Source organism: Aythya ferina (genome assembly GCF_964211825.1).
Source record: "Aythya ferina genome assembly, chromosome: 2".
NCBI classification, from domain to species: Eukaryota; Metazoa; Chordata; class Aves; order Anseriformes; family Anatidae; genus Aythya; species Aythya ferina.
This window is the reverse complement of record NC_140297.1, coordinates 15629927-15652933: the sequence shown is the minus strand read 5'-3', so window position 1 is coordinate 15652933 and position 23007 is coordinate 15629927. Positions and strand designations below refer to the sequence as shown.

At 39.5% G+C, this 23007-nt stretch overlaps 1 protein-coding gene across 8 annotated transcripts in view; it reads right to left on the bottom strand.

Moving 5' to 3' along the window:
• Nucleotides 1-23007, bottom strand: part of EPC1 (enhancer of polycomb homolog 1) — a 68658-nt gene that overhangs the window by 10402 nt on the left and 35249 nt on the right. For all 8 annotated transcript variants that reach the window (XR_014690358.1, XR_014690359.1, XM_084511302.1 and 5 more), the window contains 9 exons: nt 11635-11794; nt 9869-10014; nt 9547-9753; nt 9023-9171; nt 7470-7629; nt 5999-6175; nt 5806-5895; nt 5571-5719; nt 3979-4331 (listed from right to left, as the gene is read on the bottom strand). Coding sequence is in view for 6 of the 8 variants with exons in the window: in XM_084511297.1 (XP_084367423.1) it covers nt 3979-4331; nt 5571-5719; nt 5806-5895; nt 5999-6175; nt 7470-7629; nt 9023-9171; nt 9547-9753; nt 9869-10014; nt 11635-11794 (1591 nt within the window). In the remaining 2 variants the exon portion in view is untranslated. The remainder of the gene's footprint in view (nt 1-3978; nt 4332-5570; nt 5720-5805; nt 5896-5998; nt 6176-7469; nt 7630-9022; nt 9172-9546; nt 9754-9868; nt 10015-11634; nt 11795-23007) is intronic.

The following is a 23007-nucleotide window of genomic DNA, read 5'->3' as shown; positions in this document are numbered from 1 at the left end:
GAGTTACAGATTTAGTCTGCTTGCTAAGCAGACTGTAGTTAACTGTTAGCCTCTTTATGACTTGCAGACCTTCTCAAAGAGCTCTAACTTCTCTGCAAGGAAGGCAGTGAAGAACAGAACACAACACGGGTGCTTCACCTTGTTGCAGAGCCTGGGAGCTGGTGCTCAAACCTTTCACTAGCAGACTGGAGACACCAGCCACCTACTAAACCCAAGGCTGCAATGGGACCATACGTGCCATACAGTTTAACTGTCTCAGACTTTTATTTACTAGATGCCAACATCCAAAAACGAATGTAGCGTTTAATAGCAAGTCTGCAGAAAAAAAGCAGTCTCTAGAATTCAATGCAGTTCCAAGACTGCCATTTGCCTGGCAGAACTAGATCAATTAATCCAGTAAGGAAGACAATGTCTGGCTCATGCATAGTTCAGATGAACACTTATGCCTCCTATATCCTTCAAACTATTAAGACACACAAGTGCCATCTCTGAAGATTATAACCTGGACTAGTAGTTAAACTGTCAGCAATACTGGCTCCTTTACTGCAGGAAACGTTCCATTTCATTCAGAGTGAACAGCTTCCCCACTGAACAACAGTTAATCCTCCACAAGAACGAACTGTGCATTTAGACTCCTGCCTGCTTTTCAGTGGTGTTGTGTAACATGTCTGAAGATCCTGAAATCTGGTCTTTTTGCAAGAGGGCAAAAGATGTCTTTTCCTAACTCTTCAGTAAATGAAAAGGAACCAGAACCACCCTCTTCAAAAGTGATGCTACTTTTCTTGGCTACCTGATCCTGCTGCCACGGTCTATCCCTTCAGCACACAAGCTGTCTCCAAGTAACTTGTAAGAGATTTAAGACATCCCTTCCTCAGCTGACACATGAAATCTCTATCCAACCACTCCATCTTCTATACATTTTTTTACGCTGAGCACTTTGAAAGCCAGTATCAGAACAGCTCGTTTCTTCAGGTGCTCACTTCAAAGTGAACACAGAACACCTCCTGGCTCCTTGAGGAAATCTCTCCGATCTTCAGGACAAAAACCAATGCTTCCTGTAGCCAGAGAAGAACGGTTGTGTCACAGCACACTTTTAATGAAAAGGCCTCTGAATAGCAGAGCAGCTTGAGATACCATCTTGAATTCTCGCCTGTGCTGACCACATCTGACAGATTTGAAAAAACAAGGTTTTCCACAGCTGTTTTTCCACATCAGCAGCATTTTGTTGGAGTTGTTCCAGGTGGAAAAAGCTCAACATTTCTGTAAACATCTTTCATATGGAACGGGACAGAACATTTCATGTGATGGCACACAGCAACATGACCACCTCTGCTAACCACTACAGAATCTCAAGATGAACCTCATCTTAAAGGTAAGCTATTTGGTTTGACCACAGCTCACGGCAGCAGGGAAGGGATGAAAGGCTTTTTTAAAATAGAAGTGCTTTAATCAGTGTTTCTGGCAACAAGACCTACTGCCACTTAAAAAAAACAATAAAAAAACCAACCAAACAGATACTAAAATGCAGAGAACCGGAAACTAATGCTAAAATAATCCACAACCACAAACTCCCAGCTTTAAAGATAGCTAAGAACAAGGGACTGGGGACACCCTACAGAAATGTTATCTGCAACATTATCAGAGAAATTCTAATACAGATGTTAGATACATCGTGGTCTTTATAGGGTTTCCGACAAAACGAAAACCTAAATCTGCAGCTGTAGCCTCAACTGATAAGCACCTTTGAAGAGGTTAAACTCATCCACGAGACATACAAAGACTCCCACCTGTAATCTGTGTAGACAACGTATCTTAAGGAAGACTTTAAATCACTGAAAGAAGGCTTGAAATCAGAACGGCACTGATGAGTAAGACTAAGTTGTTTTCAAACATCTAACCCTAAAGACAACCATCATATCATCATATATAAAAAACCTCCGACATCTACACAGGTGCAGAAAATCCTGATTAAGATTACGAATAATTCTAGAAGTACAACTGACTTAGTCACACTGATAACAACTGACTACCCAGAGACTAGTAACTGATTTCAAGCGTGTCTATGAATTCAGATGTAGGTTTCTTTTTTTTTTTTTTTTTAAATGAAGTATATCACTCCTGTGTTGACACTAATAAAAATATGAATTTGAACTTTACAACTTCTACATTTTAAAGCTCTATATACTAACCCATTTTACACAGACAAGCCACCTGCAGTCAATTCCAAGCACAAATTAATGTAACGTGCAAGGCACTGAGACATCTACGTTACCTTCCCACATGCTTCAAAATTCAGCCACATAAAAGCTTCTACAGAACAGATCACAATAGCAATTCCGTTTATTTATTCACTTCCATTTAGGAGGTATCTTAATTATCTCTTTAAGAAAAAGAGATTCTATGAGTGTTACATTTAGTTATGCATATACATACAAATATATGCTTTGAATATAATCAGCTGATTTTTCAAGTCTCTGGTTTTCAGATATAACGTACTGCCTATCAACACTTCAGAGCATGTTTATAAACTATTCATCACACAGAGTTTTGTTTTCATACCGGTAACCTGGCTGGCATTACAGCAAAGTTCAGACTCCAGCTATTAGATGGATGATGCTCTCATTCAGTTCTAGACCTGGTTTATTGATTTGAAGCATTACTTGTGTGGAGGGGTTGAATTCAAACACCAAAAGCCATATTTGGATCACAAGCCATAAGCACTACCAGCTTTAGCCCTAATACTTTTCCCAGCAAGAAGAGTCATAAGAGAGAAAAGAACGTGTGAAGGATGGCAGTGAGGACAATGACCTACTCTAGGACAGCAAGAAGAGGAAACATGAAATAAGGAAGCAGAACAAAGCTGCCCACTAAGTCTAAAAATGCAAGGAAGGAGAATTTTCAGAAAAAAAGAGGATGCAGGGAAGCAAGACAGAGAAATGAAGAAAAATATATTGGAGAACATGAAAGACCTGAGACACTAGGGCAGCACTCTGAGCAAATATTCCATATATCCCCTCAATCTGGGGAGTTTATTAGGTATATGTATCTATCTCCACTCTACTCATACATTTTCTAGGTGTTCTCAGTTTGTTTTTTTTTTTTTTTTTCTGAAAGCTAAAATTCTAAGTAGAAACATCATTCGAGAAGCTTCTGAGAAAATGATAGAGAACTTCAAAAATTTGTTTAAAAAACAAGAACAGAGAATCCCACTTTTTTTTGTATAAAAAGGTGAGATTTAACATATTAACTTATCAAAACTCAGAAGTTATGTAAGCTATATGCTAACCATGTAAGTACCAAACTGTCAGTGTGAAGAACTCAACATAGAGATACCATCCAAATATTCCAATGTAAAAACAATTAACACCACATCAAGTTTTCCTAGAGTCAGTTCCTCAATTCTGTAAGTGAGGTTCTAAACGAAGTAATCTGTCATTTGCTGACTAGACGTAGAGTCAGAGTTTTGCTGAGCATGAACAGATGCACACAGAGGGTGCGTGAATGGGTAGACTAGACATTTTTGGATGGGAAATGGCATTTACTTTTACTTAAAAGTCCAGAGTAGAATTCATAACCTTGCTGGCATTTTCATTACAAACATTTTAATTAAACATTTCCCACCACCACACTTGCACTGTGACAAAAAATGGAATAGTGTTATAATCAGCATTTCAAAAATATTTTTAATTTTCGAAATCCAGATCTTCAGAGTTACCTTTACCCTATACAACACTGTTTCTAAATAACCACATTTCTAAAATTCTACTTAAATAGCAAGGTAGCATTTGCATAAGTTTGAGATGCAGTACACTACTGTTGGCAGTAACTAAAAATAAACATTCTGCGTAGCAAAGATAAAAGATGGGTTGCTACCATCCAAATAGATCATGAAGCAAAGTATGGATGACCTAACGATATTCTGAATTTTCTGAGTCAAGTTTAATATTTCTGAAAGGAAGTTTGTCAAAATAAACATACCAAAGTGTGCTGAACCACTGCTACTTTTGCTTTGTATAGAGGTACTGCATATCTGGGTCCCGGGTTGTGCTGTGCCTGTTCGATTTACACCCCTGTATAATTTCTTACAGGAGAGTTCCTCATTGTCACTGTCATGTAGGGATGGTGTCCGAGGCCTAAAATGTCGCCATCTACATGATTTGATATTGACTAGTATTTGACTGAGGTCTTTTGAGAAAGATTTGTCCGAGGTATTTGTTTCTGAGGTATTGGCAAATTGACTGATTGAAGAGTGTTGTGATGAGGAAAGCATTTCCAAATCCAGCTGATGAAATGTATTATCGTAGTCCGAATGCGCTCTGTCTAGTAGCACCCTAAAACAGAAGAACAATGCAGAATTACATTGGGGCAAGAAAATACCAATAAAATCACCAGTTTGCCATGTGTGCTCAAGGAAGACATACATAAACAAATAGAAGAAACTACACAAAACTAATCTACACCAAGAAATCCCTGAGATCAGGCACATGAAGTAGAACTATATATTCAGTACTTTTCAGGCAGCAGTATGTTGACGTTTCTCTTTCCAGGTATGTACTAGCTTTTACTCTATTAATGGCTGATGTAAAACATTGTGTATATATTATGACAAAGCAACGGACACAATTTCCCCCCCCCAACCCATCAGGCTGGAAGACTTCTGCAGTACAATGAAGAAATACAATAAAATTACTTACGTAACTAAATGCAATCCAAATGTCCTCTTAAAGTAACTTCAATTTAAGTGCTTTACTGACATATAAAATGAATATACCTACAACCATCCCATGAAGTGCCAAAAGCTATCACACATTACTTTCCAAATTCCCCTGCAAAATGCCAGTAAGAGCCTTCAGTTTCTTATCTGACTCGCCAACAGAATAAGACACTCAAAGCATTTATTTGAATGTCAAATCACTTTTTTAATTAAGATTTAAAAATGACTGGGACGTCAGTATTAGAAGACATCAGTATTAAAACACATCACAAGTTATTTAAGAAACAGCACTTATACTAAATAGTAAATAAAAAATAGAAATAGCACTTATACTAGTTTCCAAATTGTTTCCATTAAAGAAGCTCAGAAATAAAATGCCTGAAGTAACAGTCCTTAATTCTTCAACATTTTGGGCCATGATTAGAACTTGAAACAGTTGTCACTTTTAAATATTTCTCCCTAAAATTCTCCGCTACAGCAGATGCAAAATCAGAAATGCATTTTCAGAAAACTGATTTTTGCTATCATCAAGTACTTTTATTTGAAGACAACTACACAAGTCATTTAAATATGAAACACCAATTACAACTAAAAACATATGCTTGTTTTCACCTTAGTACTTAAGAGTGCCAGCAATAAAAATATTTAGAAACATTTAAGCAAGCAGTAAGTACTAAGTGGCTTCCACTACAGCATCATCAGCTGAAGAAGCTATCAAAGAAGTATACCGAACGCCAAATTTGTGATGTCTTTTTTTCCCCCCAACTTTTCTCTTTTCAAAGATGTCTTACTGATTTATTAAAAAAACAAAAAACAAAAACCAAAAAACTAACAACACCAATTATATAGTGCTTACCTTCCACCACGGCCGACCCGTCTTCGTGCAAGCCCAATACACCTCTGGGGTACAGTCAGAGTGGTTAAGCAGTATCTATAACGCACATCTCCTAATCTTCCCTCTTTAGGGCTACTCCATGGCCAGTTGCCAGGTTGGTCTAAATGAGGCTTAAAATAATTTTAAAATAATTAGACATATGAATTTATCCTACAACAATGCTCTGTCTTACGATACGTAAGGAAATTCTACTTACAGCATAGTACTGACAGCCTGCTTTCCTACGGAAGGCAAAAGGACCATCGGGATCATTTTCTTCCTCAGCCTCCGAAGAACCAGACAAAACCTTTAAAATGGGGGTAGTGTTGGTGAGGAAGAGATATTAGTAAATTCTTGAGTTTTACTTCTATTACTTCCCTAACAGCAGCATAAAATTCTGGAGATACTACCTGGGAGAGAGGTTCTTCATCCGAGCTAGGAAAATCATACTGATTCAAATCTTTAGCATTAAAGACTGGCAGTGCAGCAGGACTCGTCTGTTGAGGAGTAGCAGCAGCAGACGAAGGTAAGACTTTTGGCTTCTTCTCATACTTTCTTTTGGGTCGAATAACATCAGGTTTATCTTGCTGCAAGGAAAGAAAAAAAAAAATCAGCATATAATGCATATAAATACACACAAATTAGATTAAAACAGGAGTTTCCCAAAACTCCTGCATAAGAAAGCTGAAGAGCAAACTCATCTCTCTAACGTCTTGATACCAACACAAGCAGACATTTCATGAATGGTTGTTTATCACTTCCAGTAATTGGAATGTTTAATAGATACGGTGAATTAAGTACTACTTCCTCAAACACTATCATCGGTAGAACACCAGTGGTCAAGATAAAAATACTATTTTGGAAAATTAGACCAAAATATATACAATGGTGCCTTTGGGCACCATTTTTATTTGCTAACATATACAGGTGTTTATGCAGTATTAGGGAATTATCAAGTATCAAACAATCCTTTAAAAGTCAGAAGTTAGACTTCACAAAGATACCTAGCATCTCAGAGAATAAAAATTAAACACATTTCCTCATACTATGCAAATACATTTTCCAAGTTTCTAATAGAGAGATTTATTTCAAGCCTTCAGACACTACATCAACCCTGCATAACTAGTAGGCAAGTATACTCCAGCAGAAGCTTTAATTGATTCACTCTATTTTGTCGGATCTGGAACAGTCTTTATACATTCCTCAGGTATAAGAAATATTTGTTTAAAATTAAAGTTGTACTTTAACGCGTTATCCTATGTGATGGGACTTATTTAATGTGCTAAGTTGGTGGCACAACAGCTATGTTACGTATGGCACAAAGCCAGGAGAAAAAATGTTGTTCAACTGTCTGAATCAATACATTATCCAAAAGTTAAATAGAAAACCAGCATGCTAGGAAAATCAATAGATCAAATTTTAAAAAGAAACCCTCCAGATTAAAATAGATACATGAATTTAGAACAGCGTAAGCCTTTTACTTTTTTAGACCTCATTTTTGTAGAATATTTAGGTAATAAATACAACTTTGTTCAAAATATCCTAACACCGTAGACAGTATCAAATAAAAAGGTTAATACCGATTAGTGCAAGAATTTGTTACAATTGTATGCGTCCTTGTCTCCAGTTCATCTATACTCCTTTTATTTCTTTCTTAAGGAATTCCAATAGTTCCTAGGCTATTATCATCACTCCAGCAGAGTGACTTATTTTTCTCCTATTGCAGCTTTGCTGCTGTATTTTCCCTGCCAGTAGTAGTGTTTTTCCCCTATCAGAAAGTGTCCCCCCCCACCCAGTTAAAAATGTTTTCCACACTGTCTTATCCTGTAGCTTACACATGTAACAGCATGAACTATTAATTCCATTACTGACATTACTCACTTTGTTAACTTTAAATTCTTTCAGTTCCATAGTTTCTTGATGTTTGAAAGGACTGCTGTTAGTCACAGGAATGATGGGAATAGCATAGGTAGGTTTAATTGGCTGCCGCTGTGCCATGACCTCAGACACAATCTCTCCACTGTAGTCACCCAAATTATACCTGAAATCAGAGTGGTTTTTAATTTCTTACTTGTTAGAATATTTACAACACACATCTGGTAAAAAAAAAAAAAAAAAAAAAAAAAAGTTATGTGACAGTCAAACACAGATGAATAATACTTGCAACCTGGGGTGAGAGGAGGTCCAGGGTGACAGCCAGAAGTACAAAAATTATTGTTCCAGAGAAGGGGGAGGAGGAGCTAATGACACGCAAACTTTATTGCAATAAGTGGTTCTGACAAACACAAGGATGACTATCTGTAAAGCATTATCATCTTTTGGAGATGTAAGTGGAAGAAGTGGAAACAAAAACTTGATGGAAAGAACAGGGCAGGCTCCCCCCCCCAGCAACAGTACCACTTAAAAATACACCTTTATCACAAAAGGTTTTAAACAGTGAGGCAAAGCACCTTATTCACAAATCCTCTCTTTTTTGCATAACACAACAGTTTTGTAGGAAACAGAACCTTAAAATGTATTGCATTTCAAGTCCTGTGTGAAGTACTAAGGTGAAACTTAGTTTTTCAGTATGAAGTGGGCATTAGTCATTCCTCTATTCAACAGCTTGTTCTCTTTGAAAAAGCTAGGGGATTTCTCCCCTCTCTAGTTCTGAAAATGGTCAGTGCTTGAAAAAGTGCACCTGATATAAAGATCAGACTGATATTTAACTTGTTGAACTAACTCACGTTGCTTTTAGAGATTTCAGTCTGACTCAAAGTGTTTTAACTTTTCAAACACAAATCCTTAAACTGGAGAAATCTTATTCAGATTCTAAGTATCAATTGCTCCACAGTGTGGACAACTCCACACTGCAAATGTTATTCTCGGTTGATCAGGAAAGTGACAGCTGATAGAACAGAGCATTTGGTCTTTGGCACAGCTGTCAAACAGGATGTCAGAAGAAATACTAGTTGGAGATGACTCACAGAACAGCATGTTATGCCGTATGAAATGCCTGTTTGTTTTCATGAGGGTATTAGATCAAGCTTTGCTACAAAGAACAGAGATAATGAAGAAAACGAAGAAGGTAATGCTTGGGAAGGACCTTAAAAATAACTGTCATTTCCTTCATCTATGCAGTAAAAAAGTTTAATGTATTAAATTCCTTTGGAATTTACCTGAAATCATGAGCTTTCTTCCTACATAACATATAGGACATGATACATATATTTGAATACAAAGAACAAAACCAGTGTAGGTTAAGGTGACTGGCCACTTTTCCACAATGAGTGACTCCGTAAGTTTTATCTGAAGTGTGAAATCTGCTATACCGTAGCAGTGAAGAAGTCTGAACACTTATTTTAAAATAATCTCTCACATTTTATAAAGTATTATAAATATAAATATAAAGTAGTTTCCAAAGCTTTCTGCAGCACGTTTTCAATAAGTGTTACCTCTTTTCGATGATTTCCAGTGTTAAATGCAGCAACTCCCTCTTGCTTTTTTCCCTTCTCTTTATCATTTCCAGGATGGTAACTGCACGACTTAAATCTCGACGCAGCTTAAGCATCTTCTCGTAAGATGCTTCATCATTTTTTCGATTCTGTAGATACACAGTATTTTATGGTTTCCCACATCATTTAAATTACATAATCTGAACTAAAGTTCTAAGTATTTATGTGTTGAAAAAAAATCACAAGCTAAAAAAAAAATGAAGAGAAACATAGGCGAGTATCAATGAGCTACAGTTTACCACACCACCATAAGCAGGTTTAGCAGCAGATTTAGTGAAAAAATACAAATTTTCCTTTAATAGCTGGCCTACAGTAGTTTATCTTTTTTCCCTTGCAATTTAAAAGCAAAACAAACCAGTCAGCTTTTATTATTTTACACTACATAGCAAGATTGTTTCTTTAGATAAGCTTTTTTCTGAGAGGACAGAAGGAAGAGAACGAAATGGAAGGATTAATCTACTTACTTTCCTTGTCTGCATCTTTTCTGTTCGTCTTCTGAAAGCAACGTAGGGATCATTTGTGCTAGAACCATCTCGCTTCTCTTGTTTCACTGCTGGGATAAGAGAGGGCCCTCGACAGTTTTTCCTCTTTTTAATCCAGTACTCGTACACTTCTCTGATCAACTCGTCATCTTCCTTCAGCAATAGCTTGGCCTCTTGCAGGCTGACTGGCTAAATGTAAAACCCAGTATGTTATTGTCATACAGTCATATGCATAAATAGTCATACACATAAATAGTGCATATTTTAGGTTTTATTTATTTTTTAATTCAAAGTGATGTTGTACCTGCTGACCGCTGCCCTTTTCTAGTCGGTCTATCATCTCTTCAAATTGTAAAGGAGAGATATCCATTCTTTTCTTCAACTTATTCACAAAGATCTCATCTTCTGAATCCAAGTCATAATCCGGCTGCTCAGCATCCAAACTAAAAGCTGAATAATACAATGAAAAGTTAAAAGCTGAATAACACAATACAAAGTTAGAGTTACAGTTTTACTACAGAAACGCTTTGTACTCCAGACACTGCTATTAGAATATGCCAGATTCTTTGAAACATAAAATCAAAATAATTTGTTTGAACACCACAGTAATGTTACTTAGAAGCTATATTTAGCTTTCTCTTTTTAAAAAAATTATACCATTAAATTCAGGAATAGAAGTTGACATCTACTTGGATATGCTTTTATTAGCCAATGAAAACTTACTGGTGACTAAGACATCCAAGTTTTTGACCTCATTGCTTTCAGTAAGAAACCGTTAGATTGGTCAAACTTTTCAATGCTCTCTAGTATCCTACAGCTTTACTGATTGTATTATCAACTTCTGAAATTAAGTCTCTAGCCTACATGCATCTTAGAGCTATTTCAACAAAACTTTGGACAGACTGTATTACAGAGACCTCACATACATTCTCATCCATTATTTTTGTGACCTAAAAGCATCAGGCCAAACTGGTCTACCAGGATGGCCTACCCAACATAGCAGGTAATCTTCAAATACAAATGATGACTTGCAGAACACAAACTGTTCAATTTTCCACAATATCCAATGAAAATGCAGCATTCTGCACCCAGAACAATACCTCCCAGATTCTTGCATCTTTTGTGTTTTAGTTTGTAAGAGATAATTTCTCCAAGTGAGTATTTCACACTGTAAAAAGTATGACTTGATTTAAAAAAATAAATAGGCAGAACAGAATACAACTGAAGACAGTCATTTCAGCTGTGAGACCACTAGATAAGGAAAAGAAGAATGAAAAAGCATACCCTAATATCAGCATGGAAGACTCCTAGCATTGGTGTCTCCATTTGCCTCTTAGAGCATGCTCCTAATTTAGCTTATCATTGAAGCTCAGATGGATACAGAAATCTAACATGTAGCCAACGTTATTTAGGCATAAGATCTGTTTACATACAACAGATACTACTTTTTACATTCTGATAATTGCACTATGCAACAAAGTTCTGAAACAGTTTGTATTTTTTATAATGTTTTCAGAACTTGTTCAAACTAACATGGAACTCACATCAAGCTCACAGAACTGCCATCTTCCAGTAAGAATAACATCCTAACACCTTTAGAAGTCATTGGTGAGATCAAAAAAAGCACCTACTTTTAGATGTAGAATACTTCCATCCATGCATAGACAAATAGTACTAATACCACCATTTCTGCTTGACTTCCCAATCCACTCTGTCGTATTATCCTGTTTAAGCTTCAGTGAACAGGTAGTCTGTTCCTGAAAGTAGCTGTTTCTCTTAAACTAGATTCCCGAAAGCTGTAACTACTGAATGCCATGGAGAGCAAAAATGGATCTTTGCGACTGCTAAAATTAGAGTTTTAATGGACAGACTCAAGAATGATATCTATCTACTTCTTGATCAAGAATTTAATATACCTCTTCAGTAAAAAGTACACATTCCTTTACATGCTAGACAAAATTAATTCTCAGAAGTTAGTTTTGATGTGAGCTCAGACATTTGTAATTTCTTGAATGAATGACTGGCAAAATAAAGTTCTTGTTGCAGACTACAATAGATCACTGTACTTACGCTGTATGTGAATCAGCTGCTTTGGCATTTTAAATTCTCCAGGATATATAGATTCATAGTATGCAATATTACTTTCTGCTTCTGGGACTGGTATAACCATATTATCCCTCTTCTCTCCATATACTTGTTGTGCTGAGATAGCCCGTTGGAGATGATGTTCCTATAAACAAACAAAAAGTCAACGTAAAAATACGAGAAAGTATTTTCAGAGATTAGACTTTCAAAAGTTGAAGCAGACTTTTTTTTTTTTTTTTTTGCAAATGCTCACATTCGAAATCCCTGAGACTTCTCTGACACACAAGAAATCAGTATCACACACTTCATTCAAAATACGCTCCATAAACTGGTAGCTTGTTTCCAGTAGGTGGAGCTCTCCCTCTTACACAAACACACAGGACTTCAGTTACTAAACTTAGTTAAGTTGTATGTTCTTGGCACACCGAGCTACACAAATCCATCTGTACGTATTTCTGGAGAGATTTAAGATCGATTACACATACAGATTATAACAAGTAGCCGCAGACAGATATTCACTTCAGCTTTTTTCTGTACTTGTTATGACAATTTATAGACAGTGATGCCAGAAAACCAGAAAGGAGGCCTACTATCACCTCCTATTAAGAGAAGCAACTGTTTTTATCCAGATAAGTGGTTCCTGAAGACATTCTTGTTTATTGCAATGCTTCCCATTATCCTCCTTTTTCCCCTCCTAATCCATCGAAGTTTAATATTAAACTATAAGCTGTGACGAGAATAATTAACCATTAGAAAACTGCGATTGTTTTTCAAGCTTAGAAGTAAAATACATTTACATTCCTTACTACAGTCTGTGTAACAGATCAACAATATTATGAATTCCAATAATTTTTTGATGCTACTATTCAAATGCATTCAATACTTCCCAGGGCACTGCTAAGACAGCAAGTAGAATTAGCAGAGTTAATACGGAGCTAAAAACCAACAGATGTGCATGTATATAAAAAAATATTTACCCACAGAATAAAATAGTATTTTCTGCCTATTAGCAAAGCAGGTTCTCTAAGTTCCTGTGTTCAGGCATTTCCTCCCAAGCACTAAGGAAGCCAGTGCTGCATCAGTTGTGTCCATGCAGCTCTCAATGAGATGCTGCAAAGCTGGTTACTGAAATAGTCCCCACTAGAAGTACAACAAAACAGTTGGTAGAGAAGGTAATTGGTTTCAGTTTTGAAGTGAAAACATAATAGTTTTCAACCATATAGTCTGATTACACCTTTGTCAGACTTCAGTTTACCCCTCTTCAGTACAATAACAGCTATTAACATCTTTCATCTGAAAGAATTAGAAGAAAATTATAAAAATGGCTTTACTGTAAACTACAGAACCAGAACGTAGCCTCAAACTGAAGCCTACTGCAAGGTGTAGTTCTGTTTCCAGAATTGACAAGGTTTTAGCTTATCTTTTCTTCAAGCTAGCTACAGAGATTTTTCAGGTTTGTCCCCTGTTAATCAATTTCTATATGAAAAGAGACTAATCTTGAGGAGACATCACAGAGTCACAAGCAGAATTCACAAAGCTTATTTTGATCCTCTAGCATTTGACAAACATAGCCACATGTCACATGGGAGACACAGCACCTAAAATGCTTTTTTTTAAAAAAATAAAAAAATAAAAAAATCACAAGAGGCATTCTACTAAGTAACAGAAAATAAGCATAAAAGCAACCTCCCCACACCCCAAATTCTCACATGTTTGGGCAGGAATTAGCACCAGCAACTTTGCACCTAGCTTCAACAACTCAGCCGGTGGCTCAGCCCATCTCTCCCCTGACAATACCTACAATCAGGCATGACTGGTAGCTCTGGAAGCTCTCATGTTTAAACATGAAAGCATGTTAAAAAAAAAACACTACAGTTACCTAACCTACTACAGCTTCCAGTTTCTGTTCTGCAGTTGTTCGCTGCTGTGATTGCACAGCTGATTACTCCCACTCAAAGGCAACACTTCATTCAATCGAGGCTGGAACCTGGTATTTAAAAATGCAGTGGTTTCCTCCTCACTTTGCCAGAATGATTTTGTATTCTAAACCCTAACTTCTAATCCTAACAGGCTGGCCGCCCTCGATGTTATGTTGGTTTATTACATGGGTGCTGTAGTCCACGACATTCCTGAAAACACCAACAAGTGTTTCAAGACAGAGCTCCTCGGAAATTCAAGAAGTCCTTTGACTTCAGCCATCCTTTTCCAAGTAGAGCTATCCGGACAGATACACGTCCTCTGTACAGCAGCTATCTGCCACGTTAGGCTACCAACACCAGCTCGTAATATCAAAGAGCATTTTAAAAGTCAAGTGCAACCATCCACTAGGTCCCTTGGCCTGCTGCAGAAGGAAGTTGGACTGGCTTAACCAGGTTTTGCGTTTGAAAAACTCTTATTATTGTTCACAAAGAGATTATCTTCCAAGTGATCAGTGGGGCCAAATACTTCTCATTATCCATATTCCTCCAGGAAGTGCAGTAAAGCTGCTGGTCTGAAATCCTCCAGCTCCCACCTTTTCAACAGTTTTTAAAGCAGCACAGTTACAGAGCCTTTCCCTTTCTCCTCTGGAACCTTATCTGTCCCTCAGAAGTTCTCAGATAGCTGTGAAGTTGGTTCAAACTGCTTCTCTGAGTGCCTAGCATGATGTTTAGATGGCTTAGTCATGCTCAAAGGCTGTAGTTGTCACGTCCAAAGGAAGCTCATGCACCAGCTAACTGCCACTGCAAGGCGCAGTGCCCCTTGCTGCTGTTCCCTGATTTATCACTGCCTCGCCAGACTGATCCTAGGACAATTTAGGGCATGAGACAGCTCTTGCCTGTTATTCCCCTGAAAGCAATTAGCCTTCTGATAAATTAGCTCCCTCAACTGCCAGGGGCTGGGAGAGAGGAAGAAGAGAGAAAGATGATCCCCTTTGGCAGAAGCTAGCCAGAGTGGCTTAGCTGCATAAATCATTAAAAATCATTCTTTTTTAAAAATTGAATACCGAGGGAAAGAGAACAGACTTATGAAAAGCCCTGTCACAAATATTTTTAGCCATCTTAGCATCACGTATAATCAAGAGGTCTTCCTCTTACTATGAATACTTACAGAATATTCTCTTCTTACCCTGCATACTTTGCATAAGAAGCTGTGGCTGCCCCATCCCTGGAGGTGTTCAAGGCCAGGCTGGATGGGGCTGTGAGCAACCTGGTCTGGTGAGAGGTGCCCCTGCCCACGATGTGGTGTGTGTCTGTGTGCAACTGAAGGGTTTTTAAGGTCCCTTCCAACCCGAACCATTCTTTGATTTTAACTATTACTTGCTCATATATTATTTGTTCCAACTCACCAGTTTCCACGCAACTGGATTTTTGAGCTAAGTTATCCTTCCTATTGGAACTATGCTGGAATAGCCTGCAGTTGTCTTACTACCACTCAGAACTACTGAAAAACAGAGGAGTTAGCACTTCCTTCCCTCTCTCAACTTGCTTCCTTTGGATCTTTCATACGTACCCTGTTTAACAACCAGTTATTGAAATGTATTCTTTGCTTCTGATATTTTTCCTTTACAGAGAACTAAACCACGTTCATGGTTATATTCTCACTGAAGCTGCCTTTCACTTTCACAGGAACTCCACCGTTAGGCACATATCCAGAAAAGCTTTCCTCTCGCTCTCGGTTGCTTTCTCTGCCTGATATAAAGGCTAGTGGTAATACAACCTTGGGAGCTGTCCCGCTGTGATGCTAATTTGATCCACGACTTTCAGAACAATGGCACTGTTCCTCAAATTTCATTCCCCCTACCTTGTGCAGCACTGATGTTCCTCCAAATTTGTGTTTAAGCCTAGTCAAAGAGTTCAGCCCAAAGTGAAAGATCTGCCTGCTTACCCTCCCTCCCCCCAGTTAATTCTCCATCAGGATAGTTTCCTGCGCCAGCTCATCATGAGCTCAGACAATCCCAGAGTGAGAGGGCTGCAGTAAGAGCACTCCGCAAAGATACAAGGTCTGAGGAAACAAGCAGCTTCATCACTTTTTGCAACACCCAACCATTAGTATGAAACTACACCTTATTGATCTATATTCCTGTCCTGAAAGGTAACTGGGCAGCTAAAATTCCAGCACTAATCCTTGTATTGCAGATTACTCTGCTACTTGTTTAAACCAACAAAAGCTCAACAACTACTTTTCAACTTTCTCTTCTTTCCTCCAGTCTTCCTCTAATTTGAGGGTCTACAGGAAAAGCCCACTGAAACAGCAACCCTTCTTCTGACTACCCAGAATGGAGCAAGGTGTGATATTTTTCCTAAGCAAAACTACACACAAACACAACTCTTTATTCTGTAGGCTTCCTTTCTATTAGTTCTTAAGACAAAGTCTGTCACTTGCATCCACTTTTATTGTATTGCTATTGCCAAGTGGATTCCAAACGATCAGAGCGAAAAGATGATCTAAAGCAAGAAGGCATTAACAAGGGCACTGGGGAAAGCAGGATTACAGCAGAGCAGCAATCACTGCAGCCTCAAGGAACAGCCGTGAGCTAAGGAATTACAACTTTTGTTCTGCTTTGAGGAGCAACAAGACCTCTCTCAGATGATAATGCAGGAATTCAAGGGTAATTGTTCAAGTGCAGTACCTGCTCAAGTCACATTTCTAGCATGCTACATAAAAGCCATACACGCCCTATGTGCAGAGTGCACACATAGCTTTGTATATTATAATTAAAATGCCACAGACAGCATACTGTAATTCTGGCTCAGCCCAACTACAAGTAATCGTGTAGTAACTGAAATCAAACAGTATTTGCTTCCTTTCTCATTTTAGTAATACTTGGTGAGGTTTTGGCAACCAGACTGCTTGCTGGATTCTACGTTAGAGTTTCTCAAAGAAAACCCGCACTGACAGGGCACAAAGATTACTTTGACAAAATACTTAGTCTGCAACACGCCTTGTAGACAGACTATATTCAAAGTACGATAACCACAACACAAGGCATTTGAAGTGATCAAATAAAAAGCCCAAGTGACATAATCGTGTCACTAGCAGTTGAACAAACCTGACGGGACGTGTAGTGTTGTTCTGTTATGGCAGCAGCAAAGACTGCATCTTATTAAAAATGAAAGGAACAATCCACCATTTTGCAATTTGATTGCATTTTTCCCCCCAAATACTTCACTCCAGAGCTCTTTAAGGAAGTGCTAATTTAAAGCACCATTGTTTGCAGAAATTGCCAAACCAGCCAACTCTGCAGCCCCCCGTGCAGAGCAGCTCCCCCTGAGGATTCCCATCTCCCTGTTCCCAGAGCCCACGCAAGGCCAGGGAGTGCTCCTCTCTCTGCTGGGGGAAGCACAGGGCTGGGGGTAGTGGGGTGATCCTCGCTCTGCAAGAGGAAGGACTTCTTAAAAACACAACACTACCCTTATACAAAGGGCTCAGCAATGAGCTAAGTCTGTGCAGGTCATAACAACAACTCTGCATCCAAAATACAAAAAGCACACGAGGATGCTACAGCTGATTCTCTCAGTGCTGGCAGTCCCGGCACACCACTGCCCACTCCCTACCCTCCACGGACCTGCTGATTTACATCAGAATGCCCTGTGAGGATCCTTTGCATCCATCCAACATGACCGTCTCACAGCTCACACTGCAATGCCTGATGCTTAAGACCTACAAATGACGCCAGTTTCAACAGGCAGTTGTCCAGAACCATGAGGTTCACAACAGTTACACTGAAACAGCTGAGACAAAACTGAGGGCACACAAGTATACAAACTCCCAGACCTGCTGTTTTTAATGCACTTTTTTTTTATTAGCCTTCTAGCAACTTGCAGTCCAAAATTCTCAAAAAAAAAAAAAAAGCAAAATTCCATTTCACCTTTAAAACAAACACATTATAATTAATATTAAAAAAACAAAACAAAAAAAAAACAACATATAATTTAGATGAAAAAAGAAAACATTAGGAACCAGAAAATCAGAAGCTGTAGAGTTCATTAGAGAACTCTACAGAGTTCCTCGAGCACAAGTCTTATGAGGAACAGCTGATGAAGAGCCTAGAGAAGATCAGGCTCAGGGGAGACCTCATTGCTCTCTCCAGCCACCTCAAGGAGGCTGTAGCAGGCAGGGTGTCTGTCTCTCCTTCCAAGCAAAAAGTGACAGGGCAGAAGGCAAGGGCTTCAAGTTGTGCCAGGGAAGGTTCAGGTTGGATATCAAGTGTAAGCTCTTTGCTGGAAGGGTTGTGAAGCACTGGAACAGGCTGCCCAGGGAAGCGGGTGAGTCACCATCCCTGGAGGGATTTAAAAGACATGTAGGTGTGGTGCTTAGGGACATGGTTTAGTGGTAGACTTGGCAGTGCTAGGCTAGCGGTTGGACCTGCTGATCTCAGAGGTCTTTTCCAACCTAAGTGATTCTACGATTGTGTCATCTGAGAGTTGATGAACTGGTGCAGGAGCAGCCTGACTGCAGGCTACAAAGTCAAGGCTCCTGCCTGCTGAGTTCACAGGGACAACGCTGTCCCTGCACCTGGGTTACCTCACATCATCAGCACCAAGGGTTCTTGGTGTGAGGTCAGTGTAGAACAGAGCAGCTAAGTCACCATGAGACCCAGTGGGGACCGTTCCAACTCACCCTGTAACGCAGGGCTGGGACTCCCAGAGCACTTCTGTGACCTCCTGCATGCAGACCATACCCTGCTCTCCCTGTTCCTTGGCTCAGCTCAGCAAGTTATGGGGTACACGTGCTGTCTCTCAGCCACATGAGGATCTCGGTAAGCTGCACGGTCAGGTTCAGTCTCTTTTGGAAGGCTGATAGTCAAACTACTCCAAAGGAAATTCCTGTACAGATTCAACCCAACAATCTGTTCACAAAGGAGACAGAAGGGAGTAAAAACCAAACTGTCTCACTCTCTTAACCTACTCTTCCTGTTACCAGCTCTTAAGTTATTCTGCAACCTACTAAACAGATGTTAATTTATATCCAAGATTGGAAGGAGCGTGGAGAGTGATCTGAGATCACTGCAAGCAAAAAAAGAGTCAGCAACTGCTTGGCTTCATACTACCCATTAGGACCTCACATTATTACCTGGCCCTCCTTTGGGCCTGCCCAAGCACTGCGATGTGTTTCTGTTGGACTCAGGGGGTAGCTATTTGCCACTGCAACATCTGCCTACCCAGGACAAGCACCAGTGATGCTGCAAGGAGAGATAAAGAGTACACAGCCAGAATATAATAGCCAACTTGGATCAGTGTAAACTGGTCAGAGACACCTCAAGCTTCCTTGTGCTTTTCTAATCTTTAGGACAGCAAGTGGCCGTGGTGGCCTCTCACATGGCTGAAAGCTAAAAACGCTCTTAAACAAGAGCCTTCACAGCCTGTTACAGAAACAATACCACACACTTTCCCTTTATCACCTCACATGCATATCCACACGTTAAGACATGCAAAACAGCAATGACATTCTGAGAAGTTTGTTACCGCATCTGGTTCCGAGTAGCTGCTGTCGTAGAGCTCCAAACATACCCTCATCAGCCCCTGGCTACACGGACCTGGGACTCTCAGACAGCAAACGGCAGCTCTTGAACACCTTTGCTAATGGCAATGCAGTAGGTTTGGGTAAGTAGGTAAGGAGCTTCCACCCTCCTGACCCCAGGTATGTGAATAACATAAGAAATGTTGGCAATATTTTGAATTTGGTTACAACAAGCACATGTGATCAGAACAAGACAAGGGCTGTGGGTCACCAGAGCAGCATCATGCAGTGCCTTGCTCTCCCTTTGATGGGTCCTGAAGGAGACAGCAGATTTAAAAAAATAAAAAAAGCACAGTCTGGGCTGCAAACAAGTGTGAGCCATCCTTCTGTTATGGGTACTTGTACATGAAAACATTGGGTAAACAACTCCTCACATCCATGTAAGTGCCCAAAGAGTCACGTGGCTTAAGGCCTTCCCTCCTCAGGCAACCAGGATCTCTCACCGCCCCAAATCATTCCATGCAGTAGAGAAATCTGTTTGCTTGTAATTGTGGCACAGCCCGGAGCTGTCCCTTCATATTCCAGACATGGTGAAGGACCATGGAGATCACTTCTGTTAATCAACTGATGTCAGTCTCATGAGTAGTCAATTAAGAAGGATTCTGCTGTAATTACTACAATAATTAGATCTCTGCTACAAATCCCAATTTAAACAGCTGTCTAGAAGCAGCAGTTGCTCAGTGAAAATGTAATCTAATTGTACTTAAAAAAAAATATGCATTTTTGTAATTAACAGACTATCAAGAAACCTTGCTAATTATTAGTCTTTTTATCTGGAACACTGGTTAAAAACGAGGTCAGCCACACAAGTCTTCAGCATCTTAGCCTACTGCTTTCCCAATGCTCAAATCAGTTACTTCTAGGAGTATACAAGGAGCCTGTCCTTTTCTTGGAAAAATCTTATTTCTGTATTTGAACTTCCAGTAGGGAATTGCTTACACATTCTGGGAAATTTTCATTTGTTACATTTGTTCAGTGAATGGTGGTACGGGGGTGGAGGACACAGGCATTTGATCCACAAGCCCAACAACATTATTACTAGAGATCATAACAATGCTTGAAGAAACAGAGTGATTTGCTGTCCTGTTACCAGAAGACTGAATGAAGATTAGTTTCATATTCCAAATTACTCTGGAGAAACAGACAAACAAGTGAAATCAGCTCAAAGCAAGCTACAGAGGAGCACATTCACGACACAGGAATCCTGGGAACTGGGAACCCTTCAGCATTTATGCACTGACTACATTACATAGCTCACCAACTGAATCTACACCTCAGTATTCACAGGTACAGATCCTCTCCAGACTCCCTAAAAAGACTGGAGCAGTGTGGCAGCTTGTCTAATCGCAACTGCACTACATCCACTCAGAAACATAATGCTCAACATTGCTTTGAATGGTTTTGTATGGAAATTGCTAACAGCTCAGAAGGAGCTATCCTATTTCCTTAGAGTTGCTAAGAGCTGTAAGAACTCCCCACCTTTTCCTTTGCTGTCATGCAACTCCTCGGCCTATTCAGCCCAGAAATGCACGGAGTTATTCTTAGGTGCGTTGTCTTCTGCTTGTGCCTGAGCTAAATGGGTTCACTGAGAGGTAATGCAAAAACCACAGCCAGCTCTAAGGAAAAGGTGGAACTGCCTCTATCCAACAGCAGCGCAGTTCAGCCCATCGCCCCTGACTTCACCACACAGCTGCATTTCACAGTTCCAGAATTAACTGCAAGCCTGCCTTACCACTTCCTTACCATGGCTCGCTGCTCCAGCTGCACAGCGGTCATTGGGGAGAATGATGCAAAGCCACCTAAGTGATCGCGTTAAACAGAACCCTAGCTAAAGGATCCTGAAGGACACACGAAGATGCTTTTAGTGCACATTACTTCAGTAGTCCAGGGCATGACCTCCACTGCTCAAAGCAGGCTGTATCAGAAAACTAATACTCGATGCAGTTTATGAAGTCACAGCTTTCAGGATACACTCTATGTGGGAACGAAAAAACCCTTAAAATCCAGCCTTTTATCATCACAAATTCCAGCTATAAAGTAATTTCAGAGAGCCTGAATAAACCTTTATGGCAAAAACATTTCCCCCTTAGTATGATATGGAAGTGGAAAGTCAAGATTTTTCATTAGTTGACCCATAAGAAAACTGTATCAAGTTCTCAAACTAAAATAAAGAAAACCAAAGCAATCTCATTGCTTGCTTGAACATTACTGCCTGTCAGCGATCCTACCTAACAACTTCATTTTGTATGGCAAAAGCTCTACACTTGTATTCCAGCATTTTTGTATGTTACAGGGACATCACATCAGTGTTAACAAGAGTGAGCACTGCTAAAAAAAAAAAAAAGTCATTTGAATAACGAGGAACACGGTACCCAACTTCACAGGAAACAAGTTTCTATTGTTTCACTGCTCTTCTGAGTATTAGCATGCACAGGCACACGCAGCTGTGCTCCATTCAGACAGGGTGCTGCAACTGCTCCTGCTGTATGGCAGAGCAGAGCACTGAGCACAGCACTTGGAGATTTACAACCTGCCCTGAACTTCACCATTTAGATAGATGACAGAACTCAAAAAGATGACAACTAAGTTGGGTGAACTTTTACATTTCTCTCAGGAAGTTTTCTACATCAGCCATGGAGTGAAATATCAACTACTTCTTCCACAAAAACGTTCCTCAGACCAAGTCTTGCAGTGTCCCTCATTAAGCCAACCCTTTTTCCTTTGCCTTTAGAGCATACCTCAAAACTGACCCATTCATCAACTTGACAGCAGTACAGTAACAAGACAGAAAAGGCACTAAAAAACACCAGGCAAGGGAATAAATCCGTAATGTGTAGTTTGAGAAGTGCCTGTATCTTTCCATTATAAGCTTACAGAAGGTTTAAAAACCATTCCCTTCTGCAAGCCAAACCACACAAGCTGCAGGGATCAGCAGCTTCCCAGATCCACATCTGCTTAAAGATTTAGACTCGTTTTTTCTTCACAGTAAGAAGAGATTTATTTATTTTTGTTAGAAATCATTAAAAACTAACCCTGAAAATAATATCTAAACTTAACACTCCCTGGAGCTCGAAGGTCAGCTTCCTAAACATCCAGTTGTGGTGCTACAAGGACCTTTAAAAATAAGTGGTCAATCTCTGGTTGTCTGGGTTAGTCTAAACCATAGGCCCAACTAGTAACCAACTCTTCAAAGAATGCAGTAACAGTTTTGGTAATGAACCACAAGGCAAGATTGTACTTTATCAGAGAGCCACTTAGCCTAATACATGGTCTCAAAAAGGAGCCCATGGGCATCCCCTGAAGGCTAAGAACACGGCAAAAACCAGACATGCTTTCACAGCCCCTGAGCCCTATGGCTATCAGAAGCTGGGAGCTCAAACCACATTTTTATTTTAGTCTCTATGTCTGGTATTGACATATTTCTTCCATGAACTTTCAGTAGTGTGCATTGCCCAACTCTGGAGTTAAAGAGGCTTGACATATACCCAACAGGTATGCAACCTCACTTCTGGTTGGGAGAAAATGAGCTAGAGAAACAAAAACTAAATATAAACAAATAAAAATAAAAAATAAAAATAAAAAAGGTGACTGAACCATGGGGTTTAACACAGGGATCTTTAACACACAACTACAACAGCTGTACCACCTTCCCTAAGCCTCATGTTTACAGCATTCCTGTCAAGTTCAACCACCTCTTCTGTAAAGTACAGTTTCATTACCTCAAGAAGTCATTCACACTTAAGTAGTAACAGAATTTGATTGATATTTATACTGAATATTTTACAGTATTCAAGTTACACGGGGACAGCAAAGCATCAAAAACATCATCAAGAAAACCGAGCATCAACATTTGCATGC